General features: G+C 38.0%; 1 protein-coding gene across 3 annotated transcripts in view; it reads right to left on the reverse strand.

Annotated features, from left to right (window-relative positions):
* Positions 1-23546, reverse strand: part of UBR1 (ubiquitin protein ligase E3 component n-recognin 1) — a 152574-nt gene that overhangs the window by 28684 nt on the left and 100344 nt on the right. For all 3 annotated transcript variants that reach the window (XM_027570929.2, XM_027570930.2, XM_027570931.2), the window contains 7 exons: positions 22141-22238; positions 19408-19501; positions 18168-18316; positions 15220-15275; positions 14076-14172; positions 12991-13058; positions 3911-4061 (listed from right to left, as the gene is read on the reverse strand). In XM_027570929.2, the coding sequence (XP_027426730.1) occupies positions 3911-4061; positions 12991-13058; positions 14076-14172; positions 15220-15275; positions 18168-18316; positions 19408-19501; positions 22141-22238 (713 nt within the window). The remainder of the gene's footprint in view (positions 1-3910; positions 4062-12990; positions 13059-14075; positions 14173-15219; positions 15276-18167; positions 18317-19407; positions 19502-22140; positions 22239-23546) is intronic.

Genomic DNA, 23546 nt, shown 5'->3' on the forward strand with positions numbered 1-23546 from the left:
GATTTTAACTATTCTAATAGGTGCATAGTGATATCTCGTTTTAATTTGCAATTCCCTAATGACTTATGATATTGAAGATCTTTTCATATGCTTACTTGCCATCTGCAGATCTTCTCTGGTGAGGTGTCTTTTACTTAATTTTAATCAGGTTATTTTCTTATTGTTGAATTATTAACTGTATATTTTATAGAACAGTTAATCAGATGTGTCTTTTGCAAATATTTTCTCTTAGGTTGCGGCTTGTCTTTTTACTCTGAACATTGTCTTTTGCAGAGCAGAAGTTTTTAATTGTAATGAAGTCCAGTTTTTCAATTACTTCTTTAATGGACTGTATCTTTGGCTTTGTATCTAAAAAGTCACTGCACACCTCAAGGTCGTCTAGGTTTTCTCCTACACTAACTTCAAATAGTTTTATATAGTTTTATGTTTTACATTTAGGCCTATCAACCATTTTTCTTTTTAATGAACCATTTTTAGTTAACTTTTTTTTAAAGATTTATTTATCAGAGAGAGATAGAGAGCGAGCACACAAGCAGGGGAAGTGGCAGGCAGAGGGAGAAGCAGGTTCCCTGCTAAGCAAGAAGCCTGATGCGGGACTCAATCCCAGGACCCTGGGATCATGACCTGAGCTGAAGGCAGACGCTTAACTGACTGTGCCACCCAGGCGCCCCATTTTTAGTTAACTTTTACAAAGGTTGTAAGATCTGTGTCTCTGTCTTATGTGTTCGTGTCCAGCTGTTACAGCAACGTGTGTTGAAAATCAGACTATCTTGGCTCCATTTGTCTTTGCTCCTTCATCAAAGATCAGTTAACTGTATTGCCATGTATAGATTTTTTGGCTCTCTATTCTGGTCCACTAATCTATTGGTCTGTTTTTTCACTGCCTTGATTCCAGAAGCTTTATAGTAAGTCTTGAAGTCAGGTAATGTCAGTCCTCTGACTTTGTTCTTCTGCTTCAGTACTGAGTTGGCTATTCTGGATCTTTCTCCTTTTCATATAAACTTTAGAATCAGTTTGTTGATATCGACATAATAACTTGCTAGAATTTTGGCTGGGAACTTATTGGGTTTTTACTTAACTTTTCTGAATTTATTCTTTTTTTAAAGGTTTTTTTTTCTCTTTAAATTTTTTTTATTGTTATATTAATCACCATACATTACATCATTAGTTTTTGATGTAGTGTTCCATGAGTCAGTTTGTGCATAACACCCAGTGCTCCACGCAGAACATGCCCTTTAATACCCATCACCAGGCTAACCCATCCCCCCACCCCCCTCCCCTCTAGAACCCTCAGTTTGTTTTACAGAGTCCATCGTCTCTCATGGTTCGTCTCTCCCTCAGATTTACTCCCCTTCATTCTTCCCCTCCTGCTATCTTCTTCTTTTTTTTCCTTAACATATATTGCATTATTTGTTTCAGATGTACAGATCTGTGATTCAACAGTCTTGCACAATTCACAGAGCTCACCAAAAGGTTTTTCATTTTAATTCCAATATAGTTAACATAGTGCTATATTAGTTCCAGGTGTACAATACAGTGAGTCAGCCATTCTATACATCATTACTCACTGCTCCTTTTAAGTGTACTTCTAATCCCCTTCACCTGTTTCACCCATTCCCCCACTCACCTCCCCTCTGATATGCTTTCTTTAATTATTTTTTAAAAGATTTTATTTATTTGAGAGAGAGAGAGCACTAACAGGGGGAGGGTCAGAGGAAGAAGCAGACTCCCTGCTGAACAGGGAGCCTGATGCAGGGCTCAATCCCAGGACCCTGGGATCATGACCTGAGCTGAAGGCAGATGCTTAACCAACTGAGCCACCAGGTACCCCTTTATTTTATTTTATTTTTTAAGTTTTATTTAAGTAATCTCTACACCCAACGTGGGGCTGGAACTCATGACCAAGAGTTGCATGCTCTTACAATTGAGCCAGCCAGGTGTCCTTGATATGCTTTATTTTAAATGAGTACCCTCAGTTAATTTTTTTTCAATAAGAACATCTTTTACTTGAAGCACACTTCAGAATGCACAGTTCTGAATTTATTCTTATGTCTCCTCCTTCCTACACCGAAAATCTTGGGTCCCAGTGACATTAACACAAGCACTTACTTGGTTTATCCTAAAAATTACCTAAATTAATTTCAAAATAATACTAGTACCTATTACCATTTGTACCACTAATATGAATTCAGTTTAATGATTTTTTTTTGTTAGTTCTTTTATTGTCAGAATAGATCCTATTAGGGAAGTACAGTTGAAATACCGTGTTTTAGGGACGCCTGGGTGGCTCGGTCGGTTAAGCGTCTGCCTTTGGCTCAGGTCATGATCCTGGGGTCCTGGGATTGAGCCCTATGTAGGGATCCCCGCTCAGTGGGGAGCCTGCTTGTCCCTCTCCCTCTGCCCCTTCCCATGCTCGTGTGCTCTCTCTCTCAAATAAATACATAAAATCTTTTTTTTTTTAAAGATTTTATTTATTTATTTGACAGAGAGAGACAGCAAGAGAGGGAACACAAGCAGGGGGAGTGGGAGAGGAGAAGCAGGCTTCCCATGCAGCAGGGAGCCCGATGTGGGGCTCAATCCCAGGACCCTGGGATCATGACCTGAGCCAAAGGCAGACGCTTAACAACTGAGCCACCAAACCTATGTTAAAAAGACATTCAGAGTCCTTGCTCAAATCTCTGACTCTCTACCTTACCTAGAGGCAACTCTTCAGTTTTTGGCTTATACTTCTATTGTTTCATTTATAAAAAATGTAAGCAAATATGAATATACGTAAGCATATATATGCATACATATACATAAAATACCTTACACAAAGGTATTATACTACAACTACTGTTCTGTACCCCACTTTTTTCACTTAATAAGTATCTCCTAGAGATTACTTCTTCAGTAGATCTTGCTCATTTCTTTGTATAGCTGCAGAACATTCCATTATATGCATATACCAAAGGATATTCAACCAATCTCCAGGGTTTTTGTTATTCCAAATAATACCACAATAAATAATCATGTGCATATATCCTTTCATATTTTTGCCAGTATAGCTTTGGGATAGATTCTTAGAAGTGGGGTTGGTAGGTCAAAGAATAAATGAATATTTAGTTTTGCTAGGCATTGTTCTAAAGTCACTTTAATTATCTGTTTTCTAAATTACCTGAATTTTCAGGAGCCCTTCTTGATCACTGATACCTAGGAAGCAGACTTTGCTTTCAACTAAGAGCAGAGTCTAAGAGAATAACTACATCATAATTCCATGATGTTATATTATTCAGGTATCTCTAAGTGAACATTTGTTCAAAAAACATTTAATGAATACTTATTTGGTATAACAAAAGTTGCCAGATACTTTAACTTTATGAGAAAAGATTTTAAAATGTGAATGTTCCCTATTCAAGAAACTTGAAGGGGGGAAGGAGTGGAGAGAAAGGAGAACCAGGGAAAGAAGCAGAACAACATAGAACTATAAAACAAGATATTATGCAACAAATGCTATAAAACAAAGAATTATCGTTCTAGCTGGAGGAATCAAGAATGGTTCATAAACAGGCTTATCAAAAGACTGAAAGTATTTAGGTAGGGGCAAATATTGGAGACACTAATCCCCAACCCTGAAATTAGGAAATCTGAAAAAGGGTACAGCAGGTCCAAATGGTTTCCCTGTATATTTGGAGAGCAGCCACAAGTTAGAGAATCAAGTGGTTTAGCTAATTATCCCTTTCACAGCTCTTCTAACTTTTTATTTAAATAGCATCTATAAAGAAAACAAATGATTATTCAACAAGAGATATAACATACAACTTAGAAATATATATGCATATATATATATGATTAATCACAAGCATAATTAATTTTGCCAATAAACCATGGGTAAATATTATTTACAGTTAACAAGTGATGGGAACTTTACCTGTGTCTATGGTAAGAAGGATCTGAAGCATGTGTGCCATAGTGATCAAATGGAAGAGATAAAGGTGGTTATAGGAAGAACTAATTGACGAAGGCTGCAGATCAACAGTGTCATCCCAATACAAGGATGGGAATGCTAACACAGCACCGACCTACGAGAGAAAGTGGACATCAACATGGGTGACAACAAAGATCAGCATGAACTAATCTTATAACTAAATGTATAAGATATTGCAGTGTGTTTATGTGTGTGTGTGTGTTTTTATAACCACCATATTTTTCCTAATTATTCAACAGAATATCTTAGAATATAGTGTACCATAAATGGAGAACAAAAGTCATTACCAAACAGGTTATCCCTTTGCTGAAACTTGTTCTAGGTAGTGGTTTCAATCCTGTCTGTGGCTCAGAAGATTCAACATTACAATAACTTGGGGAGCTCTTAAAATAATACTGATTCACAGGCCAGTCCAATCAAATCAGAATCTCAGGGTATAGGGAGCAGTTACTGGCATTCTTTTCAAAGTTTGCCCAAAGATTCCAAAAGACAGGAGTGACAACCACTGGGCAGAGTCCTGGGCAATGAGGGGTGAAGAATACTGGCTAACCCGTATCCACAAACTCCATGCTCCTAACCTCATCAATGATCTCTCTAGAGAATTCATTTTGAGGAAATGAAGTCACTGCAGGGAGAGAAAACCTCTGCAAGAAACTCACAGAACAGGGGCGGTTAGATGGCTCAGATGGTTAAGTGTCTGCCTTTGGCTCAGGTCATGATCCCAGGGTTCTCCCACTGAGCTGGGAGCCCGCTTCTCCCTCTCCCCCTGCCTCGCCTGCTTGTGCTCCGTTTGTCTCTCTCTCTAATGAATAAATAAAAAATCTTAAAAAAAAAAAAACTCACAAAACAGTTGCTACCCATCCATAGGTGTTTGGGGGAAGCCTAGATGTACCAATGGCCTGGTCCCCAACACCAAATAATCAATGATTTTAAGATAGCTCACACTGTCATTTACTGCTTATAATGTAAACAAGAAAAAAGTAGAGGAAGAAAGCATAATATTTATTTAGAAAAAGTCTGCTTGGAGGGGGAAGCGCAAGATGGCAGAGGTGTAGGAGACCTAAATTTCGTCTGGTCCCAAGAATTTAGCGAGATTGTTATCAAACCATTCAGAACACCTACAAACTCAACAGGGGATTGAAGAAAAGAATAGCAGCAATTCTATGAACAGAAAAGCGACCGCATTCTGGAAGGTAGGATGTGCATAGAGGCGAATCCAAGGCAATATACGGGAAGACAGACCGCTGGGGGAGGGAGCCTCCATCAGCTGGCTACTGGCAAGTGATAGAGCAGCAGAGCACAAAATCAGAACTTTTAGAAGTTTGCTAGGATGAGGGACGTCACTCTGGTGGCTAAGCAGGGTTGGGGTGGGGTTGGGGGGGTGGGGGGGTGGAACCGTTGCTGGGGCAGTGTGGTCTCAGGACCCCTGGGGTCACAGGAAGATGGGGGGGGCGGGCGCTGAGTGTGGCAGAGTTCCCAGGTATCAGAGCAGGGAAGCCGGCTGTAAAGATGGAGCCGAGGAGTGGGCTCTTAGCTGCAGGTTGCCATAAACTGTGATCCGTGGCACAGTTGGGCCACAGCTCTTTGAGCAGGGACGCATCAAGCAGCAGATCTGGGGAGACTCCCCTTCCTCACCCGGGGAGGAGTGGCACGGTTCTGCTGGGTTTGGACACTCCAAACGGGGTCGTGTGCCAGAGATAGAAACGCTCGGTCACCGGGTGGGTGAGCGCACGGAGTGCGGCCAGAGACCAGGGAGAAAGAAATGATTGACTGCTTTTCTCTGGGGGCACACTGAGGAGTGAGGCCCAAGCTCTTGGCTCCTCCGGAGCGGAGAATGGGAGGCCATCATTTTCATTCTCATCCTCCAAAGCTGTAAGGAAAGCTTTCAGGCAACAAAAGCTTACTCAGCCTGGCCCTGGGCAAGGGCGGTGCAATTCTGCCTCGGGTAAAGACATTTGAGAATCACTGCAACAGGCCCCTCCCCAAGAAGATCAGCAAGAACAGCCAGCCAAGACCAAGTTTACCTATCAATCAATGAGAATGGCAGAACGCCAGCACTAGGGGAATAAAGCACATAGAATTCACGGCTTTTTTCTCCATGATTCTTTAGTCTTTCAAAGTTAATTTTTTTTTAAAGATTTTATATATTTATTTGACAGAGAGAAACACAGGGAGAGAGGGAACACAAGCAGGAGGAGTGGGAGAAGGAGAAGCAGGCTTCCCGCAGAGGAGGGAGCCTGATGCGGGGCTCAATCTCATGACCTGAGCCGAAGGCAGACGCTTAACGACTGAGCCACCCAGGCACCGCAACAATTCCTGTTTTAAAATCTTTTTTAATTTTCATCTTTACAATCATATTTCATCCCTTCATCGTACTTACCCTTATTTTTATATATATATAAGTTTTTCTTTCTTTAAAATTTTGGGAGACAATTTCTTCTAACAGACCAAAATATACCCCAAATCTAGTGTGTGGCTCTGTTCTATTCACCAGCCTGATCATATTCTTTTCTTTTCTTTTTTTTCCCTTTCTTTACCCCCCGGTTTCGGGTTTCTTCTGATTTGTTTAGTGTATATTTTTCTGGGGTTGTTGTTAACCTTTTAGCATTTTGTTCTCTCATTCATCTATTCTGGGCAAAGTGACAAGATGGAAAAACTCACCTCAAAAAAAAGAACAAGAGGCAGTACCAACTGCCAGGGACCTAATCAATATGGACATTAGTAAGATGTCAGAACTAGAGTTCAGAATGACGATTATAAAGATACTAGCTGGGCTTGAAAAAAGCATGAAAGATACTAGAGAATCCCTTTCTGGAGAAATAAAAGAACTAAAATCTAACCAAGTTAAAATCAAAAAGGCTGTTAATGAGGTACAATCAAAAATAGGGGCACTAACTGCTAGGATAAATGAGGCAGAAGAGAGAATTAGTGATATAGCAGACCAAATGATGGAGAATAAAGAAGCTGAGAAAAAGAGAGATAAACAACTACTGGATCACGAGGGGAGAATTCAAGAGATAACTGATAACATAAAGCGAAACAATATTAGAATAATTGGGATCCCAGAAGAAGAAGAAAGAGAGAGAGAGGCAGAAGGTATATTGGAGCAAATTACAGCAGAGACCTTCCCTAATTTGAGGAAGAAAACAGGCATCAAAATCCAGGAGGCTCCGAGAACCACCCTCAAAATAGGTCAATACCCTGATATCTAATAGTAAAACTCACAAGTCTCAAAGAGAAAATCCTGAAAGCAGCTTGGGACAAGAGGTCTGTAACCTACAATGGTAGAAACATTAGATTGGCAGCAGACCTATCCGCAGAGACCTGGCAGGCCAGAAAGGACTGGCATGATATCTTCAGAGCACTAAACGAGAAAAATATGCAGTCAAGAATACTATATCCAGCTAGGCTGTCATTGAAAATAGAAGGAGAGATAAAAAGCTTCCAGGACAAACAAAAACTAAAAGAATTTGCGAACACCAAACCAGCCCTACAAGAAATATTGAAAGGGGTCCTCTAAGCAAAGAGAGAGCCTAAAAGTAACATAGACCAGAAAGGAATATAGACAATATACAGTAACAGTCTCCTTACATGCAATACAAAGGCACTAAATTCATATCGTTCAATAGTTACCCTGAATGTAAATGGCTAAATGCCCCAATCAAAAGACACAGAGTATTGGATTGGATAAAAAAACAAGACCCAACGATATGCTGCCTGCAAGAGACTCATTTTAGACCCAAAGAAACCTCCAGATTGAGGTGAGGAGGTGGAAAAACATTTACCATGCTAATGAACATCAAAAGAAAGCTGGGGTGGCAATCCTTATATCAGACAAATTAGATTTTAAACCAAAGACTATAATAAGAGATGAGGAAGGACACTACATCATACTTAAAGGGTCTATCCAACTAGAAGATCTAACAATTTCATTATTTATTTATTTATTTATTTTACTTTTTAAAGGTTTTTTATCTTTATTTGAGACAGAGAGAGAGAGACAGAGCACAAGCAGAGGGAGTGGCAGGCAGAGGGAGAAGCAGGTTCCTTGCTGAGCAAGGAGCCCGATGCGGGACTCAATCCCAGGACCCAGGGATCATGACACAAGCTGAAGGCAGATGCTTAACTGATTGAGCCACCCAGGCATCCCGAGATCTAACAATTCTAAATATCTATGCCCCTAACATGGGAGCAGCCAATTAATAACAAAATCAAAGAAACACATTGACAATAATACAACAATAGTAGGGGACTTCAAGACCTCCCTCACTCAAATGGACAGATCATCTAAGCAAAAGATCAACAAGGAAATAAAGGCTTTAAATGACACACTGGACCAGATGGACTTCACAATATATTCAGAACATTCCATCCCAAAGCAACGGAATACACATTCGTCTCTAGTGCCCATGGAACATTCTCTAGAATAGATCACATCCTAAGTCACAAATCAGGTCTCAACCAGTACCAAAAGACTGGGATCATTCCCTGCATATTTATGTACCATAATGCTTTGAACTAGGAATCAATCACAAGAGGAAAGTCAGAAAGAACTCAAATACATGGAGGCTAAAGAGCATCCTACTAAAGAATGAATGGGTCAACCAGGAAATTAAAGAAGAATTAAAAAAATTCAGGGAAACAAATGAAAATGAAAACACAACTGTTCAAAATCTTTGGGATGCAGCAAACGTGGTCCTAAGAGGAAAGTATACAGCAATACAAGCCTTTCTCAAGAAATAAGAAAGGTCTCAAATATACAACCTAACCCTAGACCTAAAGGAGCTGGAGAAAGAACAGCAAATAAAGCCTAAACTCAAGAGGAGAAGAGAAATAATAAAGATCAGAGCAGAAATCAATGAAATACAAACCAAAAGAAAAGCAGAACAGATCAACGAAACTAGGAGCTGGTTCTTTGAAAGAATTAATAAGATTGATAAACCCCTGGCCAGACTTATCAAAAAGAAAAGAGAAATGACCCAGATAAATAAAATCATGAATGAAAGAGGAGAGATGACAACCAACACCAAAGAAATACAAACAACTATAAGAAAATATTATGAGCAACTATATGGCAGCAAATTAGATAATCTGGAAGAAATGGCTGCATTCCTAGAGTCATATTAACTACCAAAACTGAACCAGGAAGAAATAGAAAAACCTGAACAGACCCATAACCACTAAGGAAATTGAAGTAGTAATCAAAAATCTCCCAACAAACAAGAGCCCAGGGCCAGATGGCTTCCCAGGGGAATTCTACCAAACATTTAAAGAAGAATTAATACCTATTCTTCTGAAGCTGTTTCAAAGAATAGAAATGGAAGGAAAACTTCCAAACTCATTTTGAGGCCAGCACTACCTTGATACCAAAACCAGACAAAGACCTCATCAACATGGATGCAAAAATTCTCACCAAAATACTAGCCAATAGGATACAACAGTCCATTAAAAGGATTATTCACCACGACCAAGTGGGATTTATTCCTCGGCTGCAAGGTTGGTTCAACATCAGCAAATCAATCAATGTGATACAATACATTAATAAAAGAAAGAACAAGAACCATATGATCCTCTCAATAGATGCAGAAAAAGCATTTGACAAAGTACAGCAACCTTTCCTGATCAAAACTCTTCAGAGTATAGGGATAGAGGGTACATACCTCAATATCATAAAAGCCATCTATGAAAAACCCACAGCGAATATCATTCTCAATGGGGAAAAACTGAAAGCTTTCCCCTAAGGTCAGGAACACGGCAGGGACACCACTGCTATTCAACGTAGTATTAGAAGTCCTAGCCACAGCAATCAGACAACAAAAAGAAATAAAAGGCATCCGAATCAGCAAAGAAATCAAACTCTCACTCTTTGCAGATGATATGATACTTTATGTGGAAAACCCGAAAGACTCCACCCCAAAACTGCTAGAACTCATACAAGAATTCAGTAAAGTGGCAGGATATAAAATCAATGCACAGAAATCAGTTGCATTTCTATACACCAACAAGACAGAAGAAAGAAATTAAGGAGTAGATCCCATTTACAACTGCACCCAAAACCATAAGATACCTAGGAATAAATCTAACCAAAGAGGCAAAGGATCTATACTCAGAAAACTATAGAATACTCATGAAAGAAATTGAGGAAGACACCAAGAAATGGAAAAACGTTCCATGGTCATAGATTGATAGAACAAATATTGTGAAAAGGTCTATGCTACCTAGAGCAGTCTACACATTCAATGCAATCCCTATCAAAATACCATCCACTTTTTTCAAAGAAATGGAACAAATAATCCTAAGATTTGTATGGAACCAGAAAAGACCCCGAATAGCCAGAGGAATGTTGAAAAAGGAAAGCAAAGTTGGTGGCATCACAATTCTGGACTTCTAGCTCTATTACAAAGCTGTAACCATCAAGACAGTATGGTATGGCACAAAAACAGACACATAGGTCAATAGAACAGAATAGAGAGCCCAGAAATGGACCCTCAACTCTATGGTCAACTAATCTTTCACAAAGAAGGAAAGAATGTCCAATGGATAAAAGATAGTCTCTTCAAAAAATGGTGTTGGGAAAATTGGACAGCCACATGCAGAAGAATGAAACTCGACCATTTCCTTACACCACACACAAAAATAGACTCAAAATGGATGAAAGACCTAAATGTGAGACAGGAATCCATCAAAATCCTTGAGGAGAATACAGGCAGCAACCTCTTCGACCTCTCAGCCGCAGCAACTTCTTCCTAGAAACATCGCCAAAGGTAAGGGAAACAAGGGCAAAAATGAACTATTGGGACTTCACGAAGATAAAAAGCTTCTGCACAGCAAAGGAAACAGTCAACAAAACCAAAAGACAACCAACAGAACGGGAGAAGATATTTGCAAATGACATATCAGATAAAGGGCTAGTATCCAAAATCTATAAAGAACTTAATCAAACTCAAAGAACAAATAATCCAATTAAGAAATGGGCAGAAAAAAACTGGAAAGAGCCAAGATGTCCATCGACAGATGAATGGATAAAGAAGATGTGGTATATATACACAATGGAATATTATGCAGCCATCAAAAGGAATGAGATCTTGCCATTTGCAACGACGTGGATGGAACTGGAGGGTGTTATGCTGAGTGAAATAAGTCAATCAGAGAAAGACATGTATCATATGACCTCACTGATATGAGGAATTCTTAATCTCAGGAAACAAACTGAGTGTTACTGGAGTGGTTGGGGGTGGGAGGGATGGGGTGGCTGGGTGAAAGACATTGGGGAGGGTATGTGCTACGGTGAGCGCTGTGAATTGTGCAAGACTGTTGAATCACAGATCTGTACTTCTGAAACAAATAACGCAACATATTTTAAGAAAAAAGAAAAAGAAGAAGATAACAGGAGAGGAAGAATGAAGGGGAGTAAGTCAGAGGGGGAGACGAACCATGAGAGATGATGGACTCTGAAAAACAAACTGAGGGTTCTAGAGGGGAGGAGGGTAGGGGGATGGGTTAGCCTGGTGATGGGTATTGAGGAGGGCACGTTCTGCATGGAGCACTGGGTGTTATGAACAAACAATGAATCATGGAACACTGCATCAAAAACTAATGATGTAATATATGGTGATTAACATAACAATAAAAATATAAAAAAAAAGAAATGGGCAGAAAACATGAACAGACATTTCTGCAAAGAAGACATCCAAATGGCCAACAGACACATGAAAAAGTGCTCAACATCACTTGGCATCAGGGAAATCCAAATCAAAACCTCAACGAGATACCACCTCACACCAGTCAGAATGGCTAAAATTAACAGGTCAGGAAATGAAAGATGTTGGCGAGGATGCGGAGAAAGGGGAACCCTCCTACACTGTTGGTGGGAATGCAAGCTGGTGCAGCCACTTTGGAAAACAGTATGGAGGTTCCTCAAACAGTTGAAAACAGAGCTACACTCTGACCCAGCAATTGCACTACTGGGTATTTACCCCAAAGATACAAATGTAGTGATCCGAACAGGCACCTGTACCCCAATGTTTGTAGGAGCAATGTCCACAATAGCCAAACTATGGAAAGAGCCTAGATGTCCATCAACAGATGAATGGATACAGATGTTGTATATATATACAATGGAATATTATGCAGCTCTCAAAAAAAAAAGAAATCTTGCCATTTGGAACAACATGGCTGGAACTAGAGGGTATTATACTAAGCAAAATAAATCAATCAGAGAAAGATAATTATCATATGATCTCACTGATATGAAGAATTTGAGAAATAAGACAGAGGATCATAGGGTAAGGGAAGGAAAAATGAAACAAGATGAAACCAAAGGGGGAGACAAACCATAAGAGATTCTTAATCTCAGGAAACAAACTGAGGGTTGCTGGAGTGGAGTGGGGGTGAGAGGGCTGGGGTGGCTGGGTGATGGACATTTGGAAGGATATGTACTATGGTGAGTGCCGTGAATTGTGTAAGACTGATGAATCAGACCTGTACCCCTGAAACAAATAATACATTATATGTAATTAAAAAAAAAAAAAAGAAAAGTAAAGAAAAAGTCTGCTTGGACAGATATCAGCTAAATATAATCAACTAGGATGATACCTGTCACAAAATAAGGAGTAAATGTGCTTTCATTTTTAAAGTGATTTTTTTAAAAAGATTTTTTATTTACTTATTTTTGCGAGAGAGAGAGAGATAGAGAGAGAGCACAAGCAGGGGGAACAGGAGAGGGAAAAGTAGGTTCCCTGCTGAATAGGCAGCCCAATGCGGGACTAGATCCCAGGACCCTGGGATCATGACCTGAGCTGACGGCTGATGCTTAACTGACTGAGCCACCCAAGCACCCTTTAAAGTGATTGTGACAGTCTCAGTCAAATCTGTATCTATTTGTAAACAGAATGGACAAGAGACTAAATTTTATAGTTTGAACACTAATAATTTATAATCTTGAACAAAGAACATGAATTTGAATGGGAAAATACATGAAATTATAAACTTGAGAGACTTAAGAACTTTTGTTGAACACTTACCAAAACATGAAAGAGATCTATAGATAGGAGGCAAGGTGTATCTTCTGATTTTAGGTTAGGAAGAACAACTGAAAAAGAAAAAAAACAAACAGTGTAATTCATTAAGATAGCAATGTAGTTAAATACTACATAAAACACCTAAAACAAAAATGTAACAGGGTTATAAAATATAGAAACTGGTAAACTGGCACATCACACCTTTAAGATATGGGAACCACAATTAACAAGTTAAACTGACAAAAACTTCCTAGAAAGCCTTGTATATAATTTAAGAGTTGAAAGATAAGATCCAGGAGGAAAAAAGGTAAATAGCATAAAGGAAACAGAGATTATTCAATAAGTATATGCTCAATGAATAAGAATTACTTTTATCCAATGTTCCTTAATACTTTTTTCCAAACTATACATTTCTAAATGTCTTGTGATACATAAAATATGTGAAGAATTTGGAGTGGGGAGCAAAGAGAACTTGCAAAGCAGTGCAAGTGAAATGAGGATGAAGAATATCCCCCTGATCCAGCAAAATTAAAGCTATTTTTAAATGATCTATCCATATCATTGATCCCTTTTCTAACCAGATTAGGATATAAACATGTTAGCGGTTGTGAACGGTGGTTCAATAATGCCCCTAGGTGGGTAGATGTAAGTTAAAAACATTTGGAAAATAACCTGAGTTTGTTTTATTAATTAATTAATTTATTTATTTATTTTAAAGATTTTTATTTATTCATTCATGAGAGACAGAGGCGGGGAGAGAGAGAGAGAGAGAGAAGCAGAGGGAGAAGCAGGCTCCCAAGGAGCAGGGAGCCCGATGCGGGACTCGATCCCAGGACCCTGGGATCATGACCTGAGCCGAAGGCAGACGCTTAACCATCTGAGCCACGCAGGCACCCATAACCTGAGTTTTAAAATAAGATTGCAGGTATTATAGGGGCATCCAGGTCTTTTGTTTTTTCTTTTGTAAAGCTGCTGTAGTGAGTGTTCAAAATTAGTGTAGTGTGTTGTTTCCTAATGAAATACATCGCCAGAAATGCAATGAAAAAGACATATAAGTAATAATTTAATAATAATTCAGAAGAGACTACCTGATAGGAGACGAACCAGATGTTTCTGTATCAGGACCTGAGGACAGGTAATCTTCTGCGCAATGGCAAACTGCATTAATGCTTTCAGACCATTATGCTAGATGGTAAGAGAGGGAAACATAAAAAGATAAGGGAAGATGATAGGCTGAAGTCACTCACTGTAGAACTCAATCCCATTCTGCAAGAATTAGATGCAGACTTATTATATACTTTACATTCTTGCAAATAAATTACAATATTTTTAGTACTTTTAGAAAGTTTTATGAACTAATTCATCAAATTTTTAACAGATTTTCCCATGACAAAGAAGTATTAAAGCTATTAATTACTTCAATTCTCCTTTAAGTACTCATTTTCCCCAGTCAATTTCTTAAATGTCTGGACTAATTTACTCTGCTGAGGGCTGGGCAAAAAAAATATATTACAGAAATTCTAAAACGATGGCAAAAAACCCCAAAACGTTCCATTGAATTCAGATCTTCTGCTCCCTAACCAGAAGGCCAGGAACTGTAGGGAAGCACACTGTGGACTACAAGTGCCCTGTGCCAGCTGTCAGGAAAATAAGAGGGAAATGGCAAGGAGGGGGTGGTCTAAGGAATCCTTGGTGGCCCACTCTGTTTTCGTGCAGCTATTTGTTGAGCACTATTTTCCAGGGTCCCCTACAATATGAAGCTTAGGCCTGGAGATGGGAGTATAGTCCTGTAGTGCCAAGATCTGCCCATCAAGGGGCCACAGTGTAGTTTTATTCTTGAATTTACTATGATGATTCATTTATAGTTAAGTCAGCACTAATAATGTTACAAGATGGGTCAAAATTAGTGAGGAAGGAAAATGTAGGAGACAGGAGGTTTCTGACTTGGCAATAAACAGAGTAGGGGGAGAAAAAGTAACTAAGTATCATCTGAAATCTCTCTATGAATTAGATTTAACCACCAAGATTGAGTAAGCACTCTAAAGCGCACAATGTTGGCCATTGAGTCTCCTGTGAGACTGAAGTAGCTTTAAAAAAAAAAAAGAATTTTGCTAATTTTTATAGAAAAAGGAGTGAATTAAAAAAATGATTTAAGAAAATGGTAAATTAACTGTAGACTATACCAAAAAAAGCCTACCACGAATTACACATACCCTGCTGGAATATACACACCTGTCTATTTTGAAGTGCTCCAAACAGAGGTTTTCCTTCATCTCCCAAGAGGTTTTCTCAAAGAGTAAGAAAAACAAAAATAATAAATCCTGAATACTGCTACAATTGTATATTTGGCTTCAGATGTTCTTTAACTGATTCTATTTTTGACCAGATGATTTGCACTTTTCCTCCTCAAAGTTTCATGTTTATGTCTATGCCAAAATTTCCAAATTTCTGAGAATATATTATAGAAGCAAATGTAGATCACTTACAAACTGTTACTATAAATAATAAAGCCCCCGCAGCTATCCAAGAGAATACTTGGGAAAAACAAAGCATACTGGCTCATTTTTCATCCTTTTAACATTGCTTCTATGCCAACAATTTTTAAACAAGTAATTTTTATGCATAATCACAACTTATTTTGTTTTAAAATACATAGGCAGATGCAAGTAACTACTGCTCTTATAGGTACTATTAAAAAAGAATTACATTTATAGGAATAAAACTGAAACTGAAAATTAAAAAAAAAAAAGACCCATGGATTCATATACATTTTGCCTTGCTGGCTAGGGTATTTATTGCTATATTACTTGTATTTTCATTGCTTTCTGGCAGCAGATACATCTATGAGTAAGGAAGGCTTATTTCCTATTTTCTTTTTCCAAGTTTGAATGGACATTAATAAAAGATGTTGTATATTGATTCCTTAACAATAGTTCCTAACCATGCCAACACATTCTGTATATGTCTCTCCACACCCATAGGGAATGAGGTAAGTTAGCTGCTTATGCACTAGGAATAAAATAGAGGACTATGTCCCCTGCATGGAAAAATCACTGTGAAAACAGTGTAACACTATAGTAATCAAATAAAATCTAATTACTAGGTTTCAGAACCACACAGAAAAATTTAGTCCTATTCTCCAGTGAACTTCTCATCACTTTTATGACAAAAACTGAACTTATTTTTTTTAAAGATTTTATTTATTTTTTACAGAGAGAGCAAGAGAGGGAACACAAGCAGGGAGAGTGGGAGAGGGAGAAGCAGGCTTCCTGCCGAGCAGGGAGCCTGAGGTGGGACTTGATCCCAGGACCCTGGGATCCTGAGCTGAAGGCAGACGCTTAACGACTGAGCCACACAGGCGCCCCAAAACTGAACTTTTTAAATGTTAACTCTTTAAATATAAACTTCTGATTCCTAAAGTTTGTCTTGCCAAAGGCAGTAAAGTGTAAAATGCCTTCATTGAAAGTCTCACGATACTCAGTAGTAGATCATGACTCTAAAAGAATACGTTATATTTCTTATCAATTTGTTTAGATTCTATTCTATTTAAATCTCATTCTTCCAGGGTGCCTGGGTGGCTCAGTTGGTTAAGCGTCTGCCTTCAGCTCAGGTCATGATCCCAGGGTCCTGGGATAAAGCCCTGAATCGGGCTCCCTGCTTGTCAGTAAGTCTGCTTCTCCCTCTCCCTCTGCTCTTCCTCCCTGCTCATGCTCTCTCTCTTAAAAAAATAAAATCTTAAAAAGAAAATCTCATTCTTCCTATTTCCCATTTTATTTATTCATAGTAAATATAAACTTGTATATTATCTTTTATCAATGATTTAAGTCTGACAGGTTTGGATGTAACTCCTAAAATCTGTTTAGGAGGCTGAAGCTGGTATGCAGGAAGGTTTTGTGAAAGAAGCTTTTAATTCACGCTACTTAATTTGAATCATGAAATAGTGTCTTGCTACAAAAATATATGTAATTCAAGAAAAAGTAGTAGACTGGGATGCCTGGGTGGCTCAGTTGGTTAAGCGTCTGCCTTCAGCTCAGGTCATGATCCCAGGGTCCTGGGATCGAGTCCCGCACTGGGCTCCCTGCTCAGCGGGGAGTCTGCTTCTCCCTCTGCCTGCCACTCCCCTGTTTGTGCTCTCTCTCTGACAAATAAATAAATAAAATCTTAAAAAAAAAGAAAAAGTGGTAGACTCCATTAAAAACAACTGCCAAAAATCTACACTGGAAAGGGAAATTGAAACTGTCTTGGATAAAGGGGACATAAAAGTATTACAGTTATTCTTTTTCAGATAGTATTGTATCTCATGACTGTAATAAGCAAATATGCTAATTTTAAAATCTAAGCAATTCTTCACAACTACACTCTTCTCCCCTCCCCAGCTTTCCTGATATATAACTGACACATAACACTGTGTAAATTTAAGGTGTACAATATGTTGATTTGAGGGGCGCATGGGTGGCTCAGTCGGTTAGGCAACTGCCTTTGGGTCAAGTCATGATCCCAGGGTCCTGGGATTGAGTCCCACATTGGGATCCTTGCTCAGTGGGGAGTTTGCTTCTCCCTCTCCCTCTACCGCTACCCCTGCTTGTGCTCTCTCTCTCTCAAAATAAATAAAATCTTAAAAAAACAAAAAACACAACATGTTGATTTGATTGCTACACTTTTCTCTAAGAAGCTTTCAATATGGCTGGGATTTTGTCAGTGGGCTTCCCATCTGACCTCTTAGTTCCTGCCCACTAATCTGTCTCTCCTGACTACCTCAGTCTTCCCTTCCTTTTCCTGATAATGTTTTAGGTGACTTTGGTTTCCATTCTTTTTCTCTCAAGGTGTAAAAGAAACAAAAATTACTGAACATTTCTGGCTTGATTCTTCTTCCTTTGCCTTTTTTCTTGATTTTCTAGTGTTGTAAATCTGCCAGCTTTTGAATATAGCTTGCTTCATGCTATACCTTTCAAATATTTTGAGCTTATTTTGCATATGGCCAATACTGTAGTTAAAAAGGGATCGATACAAAAATTCTCAGACTAAATGGCATTAGGCCACACTAATACACTGAAATACTAATACTTCTCCAACAATTCAAGCTATTTTAAGCCATCAGGGGAAAAAAGAGGAAAAATTTGGTCAATCAATGTTAATTCTGTTTCTATGAACCCTCCAAAGCAGTCTCTCATAGGCTTTACCAATTGCCTGGATAGTGAAAGCACACGTGCTCCAGGTCATCATGGGGATTCGAGGATCCGTTTCATCAGGAGGTACTTTCAGTCCAATTCTATAAATTGTTGTAGCAAAGAGAATGACCATTTCCTTGATGCTATTAGAATATTTTATCCTAAAAATAAAACAAGAAAAATTTATATAATAAATTTAGTAAACGGGGTTACCTACTCAGAAGTCCAATTAGGTACTAAAGTAACAATTTAACTCCTTTCGACAAAGTAAACTGCTTTTTGTCAAATTAGAGATTAGAGTCTCTGAAGATTTATTCATTAGGAAAAAATGGGAAAAGCAGAACTCTATCTCTTAGAGGCAGAAAAATATCTCTTACAAAATGATAATGGTCCATATAATTTTACTTCCTATAAAAGATGCAGTAAATGATTACAGCAGAAAGGATCCAGGTCCAAATTAAGGACAAACTACAGAGAAGGAATAAAATTCAGAGGAAACAGATCTGACTTAACAAGTTTTAGTCTCTGGAAAAGGGACTAAGAAGGATGTCAGTGTTAACAGGGTGTGTGTGTGTGTGTGTGTGTGTGTGTGTGTCACACAGAGAGAGAGAGAGAAAGAGAGAAAAGAGTATGTCATGTACTTGGAATGTAATTTCTGGTTTCCTGAACTTCCTTTTCTAACAAGTATTTTCAATAACAATGAGATATGCAATATAAACAAGGATCACAACTAAAAAAATGTACATCAGATAATATCTATTAAATAATTACACCTGATTTGGATACATTATATTTTTCTAAGTGTCTTCACATAAGTATTTTTCCAATAACCTTATAATGTAAGATAATAGGCTACTGTTTCAATTTTACCAACAAGAAAAATGAATTGGAGAGGTGGGTGACTGGAGACTTTTCAGAAGTCAGAGGGCAGGTTAGATATGACTTTAATTAAAGTGTCTTAAATGCTGTTCTTACTGTAGGCAGGACTATAGAGAAATGGCATTTTTGTTGGTCAAAAATGGTTAATTATAGACATGGTTCACCCTAATACATAGTACTTTAATACCTCAAACCACTTAATTTTATTGTACAAATAAAACTTCAGGGAGAAAGAAACAAGATAAAAATGGGGTAAAGAAATAATTTTACAAATAAAGCAAGAAGGAGAGATGGGAGGATGGAAGGAAGGATTATTCTTCATTCTTATTTTCACAGCCATTTACAAACTTCTTTTAACTATTTAGATACTTACGAAGGCTGAATTCCAAAACTGAGGATAGAATGGAACTCAAAAGTGGAATCGCCCATTCCTTGATCAAGTAAGACTGGAATTGTTGGGTTTTCTCCTTATGCATGAAAAAGAAAAAGAAAGAAAAATCATGAGGGTTTAGTGTGACACACACTTTCCTAGCTTTTTAAAATTATATATGACCATTTTAGAATACTTAGAAAATGTTAATAAGTAATAAACGATCATTCAAAATTTCTCTACCCTAATAACATTTGGGTGATATTCTTCTGTTCTCCATATGAATGTTACACATACAGATTTTTTTATAAAGACAAAATCAGAGTACTGTTCTGTATCTTGTTTTTTCACCAACGGATCATAAATGTCTTTCCACATCGGTAACTCCCCCTCTACAGTTCCATTTTTAATGGATGCATAGAATTCTATTAGTAAGGCAGTATACATTAATGAACAAGTGCAGACAATCTGGACCCAAGCTGCCTAGGTTTGCATCCTAGCTCTGCCACCATTACCAAGACCTTGGGTGAACACTAACCTTACTTTGGCTCCATTTCCTCATCAAATTAGAATTGTTGTTCCCCTATATGAAACAAGTTGTCTTTTTCTGATTGTCTTTGAGATTTTTTCCCTTCATCTTTGATTTTTAACAGTTTGTCTATGATCTATGTAGGTGTAGTTTTCTTTCAGTTTATCTTTGAGGTTCACTGAACTTCTTAAATATGTAAATTTATATTTTTTGCTGAATTTGGGAAGTTTTCAGCCATTATTTCTTCAAAAAAATTTTTTTTTCTCTACCATCCTTTTTCTTTTGGGGACTTGCAGGACATAAATATTGGATTTAAAAAAATTGGGTCCATATGTCTCTAAAGCTATGTTGTTGTTTTTTTCTCCATCACTTTTCTGTCTATTCCTCAGACTGGAGAATTTCCACTGATCTAATTTCAAGTTCACTAACTCTTACCCTTCTCATCTCCATTCTACTATTGAGTCCATCCAGTTAATTTTTATTTCATACAGTGCTTCTTCAATTCTATTATCTCTATTTGGTTCTTTTTTTTTTAATAGTTTCTATTTTTTTTCTGCTGAGAACTCTATTTTTCCAATCATTTCAAAAGTGTTCACCTTTACCTTATGTTTAATGATTATATAGGTGTTTTAAATTTTTTGTCAAAAACGTTCAATGTTAAAACATCTCAGGATTGGCATTTGATTTTTTTCCTTGAGAGTTGGTCAGATTCTTCTGGTTCTTTGTAGGCTGAATAATTCCGGATTTTATCTTGGATATTTTGAATATTACATTGTGAGGTTTTGGTTCTTGTTAAATGTACCTTTCTTTTTGTTTTAGTAGGCAAACAACCCAATTAGGTTCAACAAGTTTTGTCTCACTGTGTATGGTGGTTCCAATGTTAGTCTTAGAGCCTTTGCTATGCTGCTTGGGTCTGCCTATACATGTACTACTCAGGGGTCAGTCTGAGACTTAAGCGGTGGTTTAATGCAGCTTCATTCTCAACCCTGCTGCTGTTCCTTTGGGCCTATTCTACACAAGTGCATCTTGGAGGTAAGCCCAAGATTTGTGCTGGTCTCAAAAACAGGAGATTCCCCTTCTATAGGCTCTCTCCTCTCTGGGATTTCCCCCATAATTCTCTAGCTCCATGGGGCCCTTTTCCCCAGTTCCTCTGGCCAAAATGACATGTTTCTCTCCGTTTTAGTATCCTCTGTTGTTAAGTAGATTCAGGCGACTGGGGTTACCTGTGGAGTGAAGCTGTGAAGCAAAGACAGAAAAAATAATGAGGATTCACCCTGCCTTCTTTGGAACACAGAGGTCCCTTTTTTCCCAGGTTCCTCTGGCCAGAGATACTGCTTTTCTCTTGGGATTTTACGTGTCTCTATGGCCACCATGGCACTGTAGCTCCATGACTGGGGCTGACCTCAGGAGAGGGTCAGAAGATGAAAAACACCACAACAGGAATTCCCTTTACAACTCTCCAGTTATGAGGGGTTTCTTTTCCTGATCCTCTGGCCAAAAAGGGGATCTGTCTTGAATTTTTTTGCTGTTCATGTCCATTGCAAAGCTCTGTGACTCAGGCTACCCTGGGGTCAAGGCTGGGAAATACAGGAGGAAAAAAACCCAGGAAACTCATTGCCAAGCATTCTTCAAATTTTGACTTTCCTCCTCAATCTGCCTGCCGTTGTTTACTTCTCAGAGTTGTTAGATAGTCTTATCTCTCAACTGTAAGGAATATATAAATGAGGTAACAGTTTTAAAATGTTTTTGTTATTAATAACAAAATATTAATGAAATTAGTAACAGTAATGGCTAATGCCTATACTACGTACCATGCACTGTTTCACTTTACAAAGGATAACTCAATCCTTCAATCAGTGAGATAGGTACTATTATTATTCCCACCTTGCAAATAAAGTTGAGGCACAGACAGGTTAAATAACTTGTCCGAGATCATAGAGACAGTGAGCGATGGATCTAAGATTTAACTCCAAGCAGTGTGACTCTAGATTAACCACTGTCTATATTGCTTGCCAGTATAAAAATTATTTAATCAAATAAAGTGATTTAAGCCAAACTTAGTCTTGCCTTTGAAAACCTTCACTTCCTGATATTCAACAAATCTGTATTGGCAAACCATATTTTAAAGCAGTAAGTACTAGAGAAAAAATTAAAGACTCTGACACTTAAATCTCACACAGCTAAATATAAAATAATTTTAAGCAAACCTTTGGCATGTTTCATATTATAACCTGATATTCTGGCCAGAACAGTCTGTATCCATTGCGCCAGGGTCAAAAGTTGAGCAAGAGCTTCTGCATTCTCACTGAAAAATGACATTTAAAAATTATCAAGCCATTGGCACCAACTCAAACTGAAAAGCTAAACTTGTAGAGTCTTTCTATGGATAAATGTTGTATAAAAAAGGTCAAATTCCTTCAGATTAACTTCCTAAGTCATAGAAACACATATGTCTAAAAATGTAGTTTTAGCATCATTTACAATAGCCACAATATGGAAGCAACCTAAGTGTCCATTGACAGATAAATGGTTAAAGAAAATGTGGTATATATACACAACAGGATATTACTCAGCCATAAAAAAGGATGAGATCTTGCCATTTGTGACAACATGGACAGATTTAGAGGGTATTATGCTAAGTGAAGTAAGTCAGACAGAGAAAAGACAAATACCATATGATTTCACTTATATGTGGAATCTAAGAAACAAAACAAATGAACAAACAAAGCAGAAAGAGACCCATAAATACAAAGACAAACTGATGGCTACTAGAGGGGCAGGGAATGGGCCAAAAGGGGTTAAGGGGAGTGAGAAATACAGGCTTTTAGTTATAGAAAGAATAAGTCATGGGGATGAAGGTACAGCATAGGGAATATATTCAATGGTACTGTGATAGTGTTGTATGGTGAGAGATGGTTGCTACACTTGTGGTGAGCACAGCATAACATATAGACTTGTCAAATCACTGTGTTGTACACCTGAAACTAAGGTAACATTGTGTATCAACTATATTTCAATAAAATAAATAAATAAAAGAGAAAATGTAGTTTGGGGAGGGAGGAGAATTTTACAAGTACAATGAATAAGATACCACTCATAGGCCCAACACCTAGAAGTAACAAATGTCAATAAATGGAATCACCATTCTAGTCGCTCAAATAAAAAACTAGGTGCCATCACTGATTTCTTAGATTCTCTCACAGCCCACCTTCGAACCCAGCAGCTAGTTTTGCTGGTTTTACCTTCTAAATATAACCCAAGTTGATCACTTCTTTCTACCTCCACTGTTACTACCTTAATCCAAGTTACATTATCCCTCACCTGAACTATTTCAATACATTAACTGTTCTTCCAAAGTTTTCACAACAGTGCTTCATTATTATCTATGTATTCATTATATAATAGCCAGAAGGATCTTTTAAAATGTAAATCTGATATCACTCCTCTGTTCAAAATACTCCAATGGTTTCCCATCAACATAAAATACTATGTGTTTTTAATACTAAAAATAAAATTCTAATTTCTCATCTTATAAGCCCTTTTATGATCCGGTTCTTTGCTTGTTCCATTCCAATATACTGCCTTTCTGCTGTGCCTCCAACATGCTGATACA

The sequence above is a fragment of the Zalophus californianus genome, chromosome 6 (genome assembly GCF_009762305.2).
Source record: "Zalophus californianus isolate mZalCal1 chromosome 6, mZalCal1.pri.v2, whole genome shotgun sequence".
NCBI classification, from domain to species: Eukaryota; Metazoa; Chordata; class Mammalia; order Carnivora; family Otariidae; genus Zalophus; species Zalophus californianus.